We start from the raw sequence: 14,915 nt of genomic DNA, 5'->3' as shown, positions 1-14,915 counted from the left end.
TGAGCCTTTCCGTCTTGACTCAAACCAGTCGTCCCAGTCTGTACAGGCTTATCTAGGATGACCCTTTCCGTCTTGACTCCAACCAGTCGTCCCAGTCTGTACAGGCTTATCTAGGATGACCCTTTCCGTATTGACTCAAACCAGTGGTCCCAGTCTGTACAGGCTAATCAAGGATGACCCTTTCCGTCTTGACTCAAACCAGTCGTCCCAGTCTGTACAGGCTTATCTAGGATGACCCTTTCCGTCTTGACTCAAACCAGTCGTCCCAGTCTGTACAGGCTAATCAAGGATGACCCTTTCCGTCTTGACTCAAACCAGTGGTCCCAGTCTGTACAGGCTTATCTAGGATGACCCTTTCCGTCTTGACTCAAACCAGTGGTCCCAGTCTGTACAGGCTAATCAAGGATGACCCTTTCCGTCTTGACTCAAACCAGTCGTCCCAGTCTGTACAGGCTTATCTAGGATGACCCTTTCCGTCTTGACTCAAACCAGTCGTCCCAGTCTGTACAGGCTAATCAAGGATGACCCTTTCCGTCTTGACTCAAACCAGTCGTCCCAGTCTGTACAGGCTTATCTAGGATGACCCTTTCCGTCTTGACTCAAACCAGTCGTCCCAGTCTGTACAGGCTAATCAAGGATGAGCCTTTCCGTCTTGACTCAAACCAGTTGTCCCAGTCTGTACAGGCTAATCAAGGATGACCCTTTCCGTCTTGACTCAAACCAGTCGTCCCAGTCTGTACAGGCTAATCAAGGATGACCCTTTCCCTCTTGACTCAAACCAGTCGTCCCAGTCTGTACAGGCTTATCTAGGATGACCCTTTCCGTCTTGACTCAAACCAGTCGTCCCAGTCTGTACAGTTTAATCAAGGATGACCCTTTCCGTCTTGACTCAAACCAGTCGTCCCAGTCTGTACAGGCTTATCTAGGATGACCCTTTCCGTCTTGACTCAAACCAGTCGTCCCAGTCTGTACAGGCTAATCAAGGATGACCCTTTCCGTCTTGACTCCAACCAGTCGTCCCAGTCTGTACAGGCTTATCTAGGATGACCCTTTCCGTCTTGACTCAAACCAGTCGTCCCAGTCTGTACAGGCTAATCAAGGATGACCCTTTCCGTCTTGACTCAAACCAGTCGTCCCAGTCTGTACAGGCTAATCAAGGATGAGCCTTTCCGTCTTGACTCAAACCAGTCGTCCCAGTCTGTACAGGCTTATCTAGGATGACCCTTTCCGTCTTGACTCAAACAAGTCGTCCCAGTCTGTACAGGCTAATCAAGGATGACCCTTTCCGTCTTGACTCAAACCAGTCGTCCCAGTCTGTACAGGCTTATCTAGGATGACCCTTTCTGTCTTGACTCAAACCAGTCGTCCCAGTCTGTACAGGCTAATCAAGGATGAGCCTTTCCGTCTTGACTCAAACCAGTCGTCCCAGTCTGTACAGGCTAATCAAGGATGAGCCTTTCCGTCTTGACTCAAACCAAACATTCAATAAAAGAGGAAAGTGTCGTCCCAGACTGCACAGGCTTATATGGGATGACACATTACATACATGCATTAATTAGACTTAGTTTTTTCAGAATTATTACTGAAAATGTACCTAGTACTCGAGTTTAATATGAAGATAACAGTGAATAAAATTGGTTATTGAGTAATAAATTTGTAAAAGAAAAATTATAACTCCGGTTCCAGATTTACCAAAATAAATGTCTTTTAAATGATAACTCACTCAAAATTGAAACTCCTTCATTACAGCCTTTTACAGGTAATTTAGATGTTATTATTTTATGATTCTTTCTAAAACATCTAATTAATTCAATACAATAGCACCACTAATGAAAATATTATAAAAAATTTTTTTTAATATTATTTTGCAAAACTCAACTCATATCTGAGTAAAACACAAATAAGACCATTTGATATTTATATCGCTTTCAAGTCCCATAAAACCTTCATCGATCATGTCACTGGTAGGTTTTATAGTTTTGGGAAAACAAATCTTTCATTAATAGAGGCAGTGACTTAAAAAGCTAATTTAGATAATTAAAGGGCCATCTTCAGTAACTTGGGCATTAAGGCTAACAATCAACCTTAGCTGAGATAAGAACACAAACAATTTTATGTAACATATTAACTGCACTTTGAGAAAAAAGGACAGTCCGCACAGGCTAATCAAGGACCAAACTTTCGACTTTCATGGAGTTTTTCGTTTAAAGAAGGTCTGTTTAATACAAAAATCCTGTTTAGGCAGACTGTGTTGTCCCTGATTGGTCTGAGACAACACTTCAAACACATGCATTAAGCCTGAGACAACACTTCACACACATGCATTAAGCCTGAAACAACACTTCACACACATGCATTAAGCCTGAGACAACACTTCACACACATGCAATAAGCCTGAGACAACACTTCACACACATGCATTAAGCCTGAGACAACACTTCACACACATGCATTAAGCCTGAGACAACACTTCACACACATGCATTAAGCCTGAGACAACACTTCACACACACATGCATTAAGCCTGAGACAACACTTCACACACATGCATTAAGCCTGAGACAACACTTCACACACATGCATTAAGCCTGAGACAACACTTCACACACATGCATTAAGCCTGAGACAACACTACACACATGCATTAAGCCTGAGACAACACTTCACACACATGCATTAAGCCTGAGACAACACTACACACACATGCATTAAGCCTGAGACAACACTACACACATGCATTAAGCCTGAGACAACACTTCACACACATGCATTAAGCCTGAGACAACACTTCAAACACATGCATTAAGCCTGAGACAACACTTCACACACACATGCATTAAGCCTGAGACAACACTTCACACACATGCATTAAGCCTGAGACAACACTTCACACACATGCATTAAGCCTGAGACAACACTTCACACACATGCATTAAGCCTGAGACAACACTTCACACACATGCATTAAGCCTGAGACAACACTTCACACACATGCATTAAGCCTGAGACAACACTTCACACACATGCATTAAGCCTGAGACAACACTTCACACACATGCATTAAGCCTGAGACAACACTTCACACACATGCATTAAGCCTGAGACAACACTTCACACACATGCATTAAGCCTGAGACAACACTTCACACACACATGCATTAAGCCTGAGACAACACTTCACACACATGCATTAAGCCTGAGACAACACTACACACACATGCATTAAGCCTGAGACAACACTTCACACACATGCATTAAGCCTGAGACAACACTACACACATGCATTAAGCCTGAGACAACACTACACACACATGCATTAAGCCTGAGACAACACTACACACACATGCATTAAGCCTGAGACAACACTACACACACATGCATTAAGCCTGAGACAACACTACACACACATGCATTAAGCCTGAGACAACACTACACACACATGCAATAAGCCTGAGACAACACTACACACACATGCATTAAGCCTGAGACAACACTACACACACATGCATTAAGCCTGAGACAACACTTCACACACATGCATTAAGCCTGAGACAACACTACACACACATGCATTAAGCCTGAGACAACACTTCACACACATGCATTAAGCCTGAGACAACACTTCACACACATGCATTAAGCCTGAGACAACACTACACACACATGCATTAAGCCTGAGACAACACTTCACACACATGCAATAAGCCTGAGACAACACTTCACACACATGCATTAAGCCTGAGACAACACTTCACACACATGCATTAAGCCTGAGACAACACTTCACACACATGCATTAAGCCTGAGACAACACTTCACACACATGCATTAAGCCTGAGACAACACTTCACACACATGCATTAAGCCTGAGACAACACTTCACACACATGCATTAAGCCTGAGACAACACTTCACACACATGCATTAAGCCTGAGACAACACTTCACACACATGCATTAAGCCTGAGACAACACTTCAAACACATGCATTAAGCCTGAGACAACACTTCACACACATGCATTAAGCCTGAGACAACACTTCACACACACATGCATTAAGCCTGAGACAACACTTCACACACATGCATTAAGCCTGAGACAACACTTCAAACACACATGCAATAAGCCTGAGACAACACTTCACACACATGCATTAAGCCTGAGACAACACTTCACACATGCATTAAGCCTGAGACAACACTACACACACATGCATTAAGCCTGAGACAACACTTCACACACATGCATTAAGCCTGAGACAACACTACACACACATGCATTAAGCCTGAGACAACACTTCACACACATGCATTAAGCCTGAGACAACACTTCAAACACATGCATTAAGCCTGAGACAACACTTCACACACATGCATTAAGCCTGAGACAACACTTCACACACGTGCATTAAGCCTGAGACAACACTTCACACACATGCATTAAGCCTGAGACAACACTTCACACACATGCATTAAGCCTGAGACAACACTTCAAACACATGCATTAAGCCTGAGACAACACTTCACACACATGCATTAAGCCTGAGACAACACTTCACACACACATGCATTAAGCCTGAGACAACACTTCACACACATGCATTAAGCCTGAGACAACACTTCAAACACACATGCATTAAGCCTGAGACAACACTTCACACACATGCATTAAGCCTGAGACAACACTTCACACACATGCATTAAGCCTGAGACAACACTTCACACACATGCATTAAGCCTGAGACAACACTTCACACACATGCATTAAGCCTGAGACAACACTTCACACACATGCATTAAGCCTGAGACAACACTTCACACACATGCATTAAGCCTGAGACAGCACTTCACACACATGCATTAAGCCTGAGACAACACTTCACACACATGCAATAAGCCTGAGACAACACTTCACACACATGCATTAAGCCTGAGACAACACTTCAAACACATGCAATAAGCCTGAGACAACACTTCACACACATGCAATAAGCCTGAGACAACACTTCACACACATGCATTAAGCCTGAGACAACACTTCACACACATGCATTAAGCCTGAGACAACACTTCACACACATGCAATAAGCCTGAGACAACACTTCACACACATGCATTAAGCCTGAGACAACACTTCACACACATGCATTAAGCCTGAGACAACACTTCAAACACACATGCATTAAGCCTGAGACAACACTTCACACACATGCATTAAGCCTGAGACAACACTTCACACACATGCATTAAGCCTGAGACAGCACTTCACACACATGCATTAAGCCTGAGACAGCTCTATTGAGTTGAACAAAACACACAAGAAAACAGCATAAATGACATTTAAGTGTCTTACAGTTTTATCCATGGCCCCGCCCTCATAAATAGCTTCCAGGAAAGCATGTGTCGCATGAGACTGGCTCACAAACAGGCGGTCATTACCACGGATATTCCGCTTTACTGAAAATACAGATAGCAATAGATAAATCATTTAAGATGTTTATAATAATTAAAAATGTTGCCGTCGCTAATTCGAAGCTGATTTTGTTAATTACTTTTTATTGTTAAAATTGAATGACAAAAACTGTTTTTAAACTATTAATATAGCAAATCAACAATAGAATGAGAAACATAATATTACATGACGACAAAATAATTACATGACAAAACAGTTACATGTAGATCTACATATAATTAAAGCTGAACTTAAAACGATTTATGTACATAGCCACAACACACTTTGAACCTGTTTAACAGACTAAACAGTCAGTCTTTTAAAGTTGCCTCGTTTAAAAGACACTTGGATCGGCGACTTCTTATCGGATGATGTCGTGAAATACTTCCAAGCAGCGGAAGGCGTAGGTGGCATTTTGCTTGGACAGATATTTACTTTATGTGTGTAGCAATTATAATATTTTCAATTAAATGAGGGTGCAATACCAAAAACATTTCTTTAAGTATAATTCCTGATTGATTATTGAGTAATTAATTAATGTTTGGACCATACAATACGCAAATACTCATAAGAGGTTGAGTAAATTATTTTCTAAAAACTTTTTTGATTGGACAACGTGATTATAACCATACGATCTGTTTTGTTTTTCACACCAAGTCTGCTCTTTATTTACTTATTTAATCATTGATCATTTTAAATGTAATTCGAGTTATTAGATCAAGACGGGTCGGTGTTTAATTGCCATACGGTCTTATTCGTTTTTTACACAAAGTTGGCTTTTCCTTTACTCATTTAATCTTTGATAATTTTAAATGTAATTCGAGTCATTGGACCCTAATTAAAATACATATTTTTTGGTAATAATTGTTTACAAATGCAGGCTGATTTTTAACACATACTAAACAAGGGACAAAATTGTTACAAAACCAAGTTTTCAATTTGAAAAAAAAAAGTCTGATAAAGGGAGACAACTCAAACTGAACTGATTGTTATTATTACCCCCCTTTGTTTCAAAATCAATCTATTTTTAGTCGTGGCCACCTTGGCCTTGGAGATATTAACGTAATTCTTTCGTGCAACACACCGTCCAATGATGGTGAACAGATGTGCCGAATGATTTTAAAATCTCACAATGAATGACATAGCTATGGCCTGGACAAGCTCATTTATGGCCATTTTTGACCTTTGAACTCAAAGTGTGACCTTGACCTTGGAGATAGTGATGTAATTCTTTAGCGAGACACACCGTCTAATAATGGTTAACAAATGTGCCAAATGATTTTAAAATCTCACAATGAACGACAAAGTTATGGCCCGGACAAGCTTGTTCCGCCTGCCTGCCAGCCAGCCGACTTTCGCGAATCTAATAACCAGTTTTTTCCTTCGGAAAACCTGGTTAAAAACTGAGCATAATGTATGTGTTTAAAGTATTGTCCCAGATTAGCCTTTGCAGTCCGCACAAACTAATAAAGGAGGACACTTATCATCTATACTTGATTTTTGTTTATAAGAGACTTTCATTAAAGGAAAAATTTAAATCAAGTGAAAAGTGTCCCTGAATAGCCTGTGCGCACTGCACAGGCTTATCTGGAACAAACCTTTACGCATATGCATAAAGCATTAAGACTCTTGTTATTACATTTTCACTGGTAAAAAGATAATTGCTGTGAAAAGGCATGCTGAATGATAATACATACTGAAAGCACAAACCCCCAGCTTCTTTAAAGATAAAGTTTTACAAAGAAATCAGGGCACATACATTCTGCATCAGTGAGATCTGGATATACAGTGTCTAATGCCTTCCAAAGACGCGTCTCATCTACAAACGGTAGCAGGGCCACACCTGAAAGGAACATTTCTCTGAGTCTGACGGTTTGGTAAAGAAAAAAGCAGAATGAAATATGAGACAGCGAAAACTGGGATAATGCATGTTGTAAAGTGTAGTCCCTGATAAGGCCGTGCAGCATGCACAGGCTAATCAGGGACAAACCCTATCCACTTATACAAGATTTTTTATAAAGCAGAGATATCCTTAAAAAAAGTCCATTAAAGCAGATGTTGTCCCTGATAAGCCTGTGCAAACTGCACAGGCTAATCTGGCATGACACTTTACCCAAATGCATTAAGCCCAGTTTTCCCAGACTTTGGCTAAAATCACTTGCATACAAAACGATCAGAACACTTTTAAATAGTTGCGATCTGCTGATGAACTTACTCTAAAACTTTTCGCCAGCAACAATTGTTTTGCGTCTAGAAAAAAAAGGTAAAGAAATCCCTGAAAGGGCCATAGATTAAACTAGAACTTAAGTCTGAAAGTTAATATTAGGGTTTCGCTCTGGGAAAACTGGGTCAAATCCATGTCCGCACATGCTTATCAGTGAAAACACTTTCTGCCTAAACTTGATTGTCGCTAAGAAGAGACTTAATTTAAACAATAAAACAATAAAAGCAGAAAGTATCGTCCTTGACAATCCTGGGTTGACTTTATACACATGTATTAAGAGCTATTTTCCCACAGCGAGGCTCCTTTCTATTCAGTGCGTAAAATGTAACACGTTAGAACCTTTTCAATAAGGAAAAATACAATCGTCAAATCTCTCAAGAAAGGCACAGCGCCAATCAAAATGACTGCGGCCCGGGTTACATACCCTGCCAATCAGACTGTGGCCCTGGTTACATACCCTGCCAAGCAGACTGTGGCTCTGGTTACATACCCTGCCAAGCAGACTGTGGCTCTGGTTACATACCCTGCCAAGCAGACTGTGGTCCTGGTTACATACCCTGCCAAGCAGACTGTGGCTCTGGTTACATACCCTGCCAAGCAGACTGTGGCCCTGGTTACATACCCTGCCAAGCAGACTGTGGTCCTGGTTACATACCCTGCCAGACAGACTGTGGCCCTGGTTACATACCCTGCCAAGCAGACTGTGGCTCTGGTTACATACCCTGCCAAGCAGACTGTGGCCCTGGTTACATACCCTGCCCATCCCGAACCTCCGCCCTGCCCCCCCCCCTCCCAAAAAAACAAAACATTTTTTTTATTTTTTTTTACATATGATTATTCATAAATCTCTTATTACATTGTAATTACTTTAATCCCCATTGTAGACATTATATTTGAATGGTTTTATAATAATGGGAATAATACAATTATTTATAACATATAAATTAACATGCAATAGGAAGCATTCAAGAAACACCCGCGCGCTCGTACGTGCCCTTTTGACAAAATACTGGGCGTCGAAAGTGCCCTTTTGACAAAATACTGGGCGTCGAAAGTGCCCTTTTGACAAAAAAGCCCCCCTGCCCTTTTCGGATCCTAGCTGGAGCACTGGTTACATACCCTTCCAAGCAAACTGTGGCCCTGGTTACATACCCTGCCAAGCAGACTGTGGCCCCGGTTACAAATCCTGCCAAGCAGACTGTGGTCCCGGTTACATACCCTGCCAAGCAGACTGTGGCCCCGGTTACATACCCTGCCAAGCAGACTGTGGCCCTGGTTACACACCCTGCCAAGCAGACTGTGGCCCTGGTTACATACCCTGCCAGACAGACTGTGGCCCTGGTTACATACCCTGCCAAGCAGACTGTGGCCCTGGTTATATACCCTGCAAAGCAGACTGTGGTCCCGGTTACATACCCTGCCAAGCAGACTGTAGTCCCGGTTACATACTCTGCGAAGCAGACTGTGGCCCTGGTTACATACCCTGCCAAGCAGACTGTGGCCCTGGTTACATACCCTGCCAAGCAGACTGTGGCCCTTGTTACATACCCTGCCAAGCAGACTGTGGCCCCGGTTAGATACCCTGCCAAGCAGACTGTGGTACTGGTTACATACCCTGCCAAGCAGACTGCGGTCCTGGTTACATACCCTGCCAAGCAGACTGTGGCCCTGGTTACATACCCTGCCAAGCAGACTTTGGTCCTGGTTACATACCCTGCCAAGCAGGCTGTGGCCCTGGTTACATACCCTGCCAACCAGACTGTGGTCCTGGTTACATACCCTGCCAAGCAGACTGTGGCCCTGGTTACATACCCTGCCAAGCAGACTGTGGCCCTGGTAACATACCCTGCCAGGCAGACTGTGGCCCTGGTTACATACCCTGCCAAGCATACTGTGGTCCCGGTTACATACCCTGCCAAGCAGACTGAGGTCTTGGTTACATACCCTGCCAAGCAGACTGCAGTCCTGGTTACATACCCTGCCAGGCAGACTGCAGTCCTGGTTACATACCCTGCCAGGCAGACTGTGGCCCTGGTTACATACCCTGCCAAGCATACTGTAGTCCCGGTTACATACCCTGCCAAGCATACTTCTTGCCGTTGAGGTCGATCTTGAAATCGACGGGGTAGAAGTCTATGATGGGTGACCGGGGGTTAGTCATGAGCTCCTGCCAGGTTGGTGGGACGTGCTGCTTGCTGCCCGCAGGGAACACCCCCATCAGCTGCTCCAGGGGCTTAAACTGCAGGGACAGAATGGGAAATAATACATATGCAATAAGTGTCATCTGAGATTAGCCAGTGCAGTCCACACAGGCTTATATTAGGGACGGCACTTTCCTCAACTGTATTTTTGCTAAAACAGGACCTTCTTTAATGAAAAAATGTTCCTGATTCGCCTCTGCAGACTGCACAGGCTAATTTAGGATGACACTTTGCACACATGAATTAAGCAAAGTTTTCCCAGAATGAGGCTGGCTAATTTTTTAATATTGGATTTTATGGCGATTCAACATGTTTTATGTCCTCATCAAAGTCACTTAACCAACTCATATTTATTCTGGGTCACCTGGTTTACTATTACTTGAAGCATATACTTAAGCTACATAAAAAACAGCCCAACTTGAATCAGAGGTTGCTTGACCCTGTTCCTGGCATAGAAAAAAGTCAAGACTTTAATTTTAAACAAATAAAGTGGCCGGTCTGAGAATCAAATTTCATTCCTTTGATATAAAGTTTAGAACTCTTCCGACTGGGAAAACTGTCTTGGAAATGGGACACGGAACTCAAAGCAGGGGGTGAATATTGGGCATACATTGGGCAGATTTTATTAAAAATTGTGAATGGGTCTGGACTTTTTGAAACTGCAACTATTTGCATTTGAAAAACTGAGTCCACATGGTTTAAGAATCATAAAAACATAACAGATACTTGACAATGTCTCCTTGTTTAGGAAAATATTGTTGAATTCTGTTTTATTTAATTCTGTCTTATTTAATGACCAGAGTATAAAGGAAAAAACAAATCCTGGATATCATTCAATTAACAATTTACAACATTACAACAGCATACACTTCAACAAAAAGCATGTCATGTTTCAAGAACATTGTGATTAAGCATTAACGAATAAAACACTTATCAAAACAACTGAAATTAAGGCACGCTCTGGGAAAACGGGGCTTAATGCATGTGTGTAAAGGGTCGTCCCAGATAAGCCTGTGCTGTCAGCACATGATAATAAGCTTTCATGGAATTCCTCCTTTAATACAAGTCTCTTCAAAACAAAAATCCAGTTTAGGCGTAAAGTTTTATCCCTGATAAGCCCTGTGCAGACTACACAGGCTTATCTAGGACAACACTTTACGCACCAGACTTAAGCCCCATATTCCCAGAGCGAGACTCAATTATAAGATGGCTATCAAGCTTACAGGCTCTGTGTCCTTCTCAAACGCATTAGAAAGTGAACCAACGTTGACAAAGTCTGAAGCGAACGGTGCGTAGTGGTATGGGAAGTACCACTTCCACGAGGCACAGCCCTGGTAGTAGTACCGTAGTACCCAGCAAAGGCCGCGCACATAGTGGTTGGCCTGAAATATGTTATACAATTAAAGCAATATAATGTAGGCCAACCATGGGACACCTGAAATAAGTTGGGATGGTATCAAATACAAAATCAATATTAATATTCACAATATCATTTGATAAAATAATCTAAATTGCAAGATTTATACTAGCATGAATTTTCTGGCCTAAGTGCACATAGCTCTGCAACTAACTGACAACTTCCCTACTTGAATCAGAAGTAGGTAAAGAATGACCGAAGAAAAAATGTCATGACCAACCCCAATTAAGTTAATTGTCCGGGCTGTGGATCTGTAGTCCTGCACTTCACCAACTAAGCTAGCCAGCACGGTTACAATATTGTTGAACCTTTACCACTATGATACATATTTTTATCGCATTTGTAGTCCCTTAGAAAGTTCAATTTAATTAAAGACCTTTCTTACTGGATTCAAGTTTCAAAGGCTTCATGCCCAACCCTAATATACTGATGAGCAGCAAACAGCATAAAACCTGAACAGACTGCGAGTTACTTGCAGGCTGTTCTGGATTTATGCTGTTTGCACATAGCCATTTTTACTTTGCTTCTGAGTGGGAAAGGGTTAATATATGGTCAACTTGTATAGGATTTAGAAATGCAATATCATAACTCAGAAACTCTCGAAGAATACTAAATACTGTTAATGGTCATCAAGTGGTCACTTACCATATGTTCATGAACAGATTGGACATACATATTAAGTAAACAAAGGTTTATTTTCACTATCAAAATGAAAAAAGAAAAGAAAAGCGTTAACCATACATTTTTCATAGATTTTCAACATAATTTTCCATAAAATTAAGGATGACAATACATAGCACTTACATGCAATTTAAAAAATATGTAGTGTCGTCCCAGATTAGTCTGTGCAGTCTGCACAGACTAATCAAGGAAAATACTTCCCACCTACACTAGATTTTTATTTAGAAGAGATCTACTTAAAACCAAAACATTCCATAAAAGCGAAATCCTTTTTATACCAGATTAACTTTTGCAGACTGCAAAGACCTTGGACAACACGTTACGCACATGCATTAAGCTGCATTTTCCAAAACAAAGCTCACCTACAGTTCCAACATGGTCTGACTACCTACCACATTATGCCTGAAGGCAATGTCATCCTTCTCCACATCAAACTTGCTTTTGTAGTATCTGTCTTTCCAGCCATCCTCCCACAGTCTGCAATGATAACAAAATGTTAACGGTTTATTTTTGCATGGCTCTGGTAAAAAGGCTCAACGCATGTGTGTAAAGCGTTGTCCCACATTAGCCTGTGCAGTGTTGTCCCACATTAGCCTGTGCAGTCTGACCAGGCTAATCAGAGACAACAGTTTCTGCATTAACTGAATTTCATTAAAAGTGATTACTCTTAAAGAAAAAATTACATTAAACCAGAAAAAGATATCCCTGATTAGCCTGTGCATATCACTTAATGCATATGCATTAGGCCCTGTTTTCGCAGAACGAGGCTCATTTATATACATGCAATAACAATCAACATCCTACAGAGGTAAAGGAAAGTAAAATGTCCTAAATAATAATCAAACACAACTTAGGGTTTTGTGAACAATTATTCATGTCATGTTGGATAACTTCTTGTTTTAGATTTTGAAAATTAACAAATGAGCAATAGATTTTTATCAAAACGTCATTATTATCTTTGTTACAGACTACAGATCATTATCAAATAAGGTTACACTAAATTATTATTAAAAACTGCACTAAACTCTTTATTTAAGAGAACACAAAACTGTTAATTCAAAGCTACAAGTCTCTACTAAACTCCTAATTCACGTCTTACATCAGTTTCAAAGTGTTTTAAATAGGTCTTTTCCTGTTTGAGGCTGCAGTATGTGAAGATGCGGACTGTGTCCCGATACTAATACCTAATAAACTTAGTGGACACTTTATTCCTATTTCAAGACTACTGCAAAAACTTACTTGACTTCATCATCAGGCTCAGATTCACTGTCACTATCCTCTTTGCTTTTTCTTTTCTCCCCTCTCCCATCACCATCCTAAAAAACAAAGGGTTCATGCTCTGGGAATACAGGGCTTAATGAATTTGCAGCACAGGCTAAAGTGACAAGACTTTCTGTCATAAACTTTTTCTTTGAAAGAGACTTCCTTTAAAACAAGAAATGTGTTTGTCAGAAACACTATGCCCCCTTCTGCGCCGCTTTGACTTAGTATTTTTGACCTTTGACCTTGAAGGATGACCTTGACCTTTCACCACTCAAAATGTGCAGCTCCATGAGATACACATGCATGCCAAATATGAAGTAGCTATCTTCAATATAGCAAAAGTTATTGCAAAATGTTAAAGTTGGCGCAAACCTGGGATGATACATTATGCTTGTGAATTAAGCCCCACTGTCCCAGAGCACGGCTAAAATAGAACTTAACCAATGCAGGTGTTCTATCGTATAGTTGCAGGTGTTCTACCGTATAGTTGATTTATATCTATTTGAACATGATAATGGGGGATAGATACTGGAAATAAAAGGAATCATTAATTTGTTGATTTCTATATTTTTGAATAATTAAATAATATCAGCTATTCATACACCCCTTAAAGATATAAACTACCCTTTTTACTTTTATTAACTACTAGTATGTTATGCTAAGTTTCTTTTTTTGGTTGCCACAGGTTAATGAATATGAATATGAATTAAAAGCTTTTGACAAACGTGGAAAAGGTCAGGAGTTAAAGTAAAAAAATAATGTAGGAAGAAAAATGATTTTGCAAAAAACAAAAATACAAGTTAAAACAGAGAGTTTAATAGTCAGAACGTTGTATCTGCTAAACATATACATACAAGAAAGTTTCAGGGTTAACCTCAATCAACAATCAATTATCAAACACAGTGGTGTAGTGCATATGGTGTCTGAATAGTGACTGGGAGGTCACGGGTTTGATCCCCACTGAAGGAGCCCTCTTTAGATCTCCCCATAAAACATCAAGTACTACCGTAATTACTCTAAGTTTTCGGACACTCAAGTTTTTGGACAACCTCTTTTTAAGCAATAAATAATTATTTTTCTTGACTCTAAATTTTCAGACAAACGGGTTTTTGTCCATAACTAATGTTTTTTAATTTTCGGACAGTATATTTTACCATGCTTTTCTACCGACTTTGGCCCTGTTTTCGCTTATCTTGTGACACTTCGATCCTGGATTTTTACAACGGGATTAAGTGCATAAATATATGTAAATGCCAGAGGGCTATGGACCATTACATTCCCATAATTGGGTAGATAACCATGTATACCTGAAGAAAGTAATGGATTCACCCAACAGCATTTGAAACAGTGTCGTCCTCTGAATGTTTTCTGTTTTTACTTTTATGTTCTATATCATTTTAGCCAAGAGTTACCAAAGCTGGGAAGTTGTATAAAAAAAAAATAAGCAGTAAAAGAAGTTAATCAAAAGATAATAATTGTACATTGATTAATTGCATTTATTTTAATATAATATTCAGATACCTTAATTCTTGTCTCTTTATTTTCGGATTATTTTTAAATAATTTTCATATCTAAATATTCAGAAGATTTAAAAAAAATATTTTTAAGTGTCCAAAAACTTAAAAATAATTATGGTAGTACCACCCAGGAAATGGACTTAAAAGGACATTTTAATAAGC

General features: G+C 40.3%; 1 protein-coding gene across 8 annotated transcripts in view; it reads right to left on the bottom strand.

The window, feature by feature from the left end:
• The window catches only part of LOC127870862 (5'-3' exoribonuclease 2-like), a 74,517-nt gene that overhangs the window by 36,312 nt on the left and 23,290 nt on the right, over window positions 1–14,915 (bottom strand). For all 8 annotated transcript variants that reach the window (XM_052413403.1, XM_052413404.1, XM_052413408.1 and 5 more), the window contains exons 16-21: window positions 13,213–13,289; window positions 12,366–12,450; window positions 11,099–11,257; window positions 9,751–9,913; window positions 7,210–7,293; window positions 5,352–5,455 (exon numbers count right to left, since the gene is read on the bottom strand). In XM_052413403.1, the coding sequence (XP_052269363.1) occupies window positions 5,352–5,455; window positions 7,210–7,293; window positions 9,751–9,913; window positions 11,099–11,257; window positions 12,366–12,450; window positions 13,213–13,289 (672 nt within the window). The remainder of the gene's footprint in view (window positions 1–5,351; window positions 5,456–7,209; window positions 7,294–9,750; window positions 9,914–11,098; window positions 11,258–12,365; window positions 12,451–13,212; window positions 13,290–14,915) is intronic.

This window comes from Dreissena polymorpha, chromosome 3, assembly GCF_020536995.1.
Source record: "Dreissena polymorpha isolate Duluth1 chromosome 3, UMN_Dpol_1.0, whole genome shotgun sequence".
Taxonomy (NCBI): Eukaryota; Metazoa; Mollusca; class Bivalvia; order Myida; family Dreissenidae; genus Dreissena; species Dreissena polymorpha.
The sequence above is the reverse complement of the archived record's forward strand: the minus strand, read 5'-3'. Positions and strand labels throughout refer to the sequence as shown.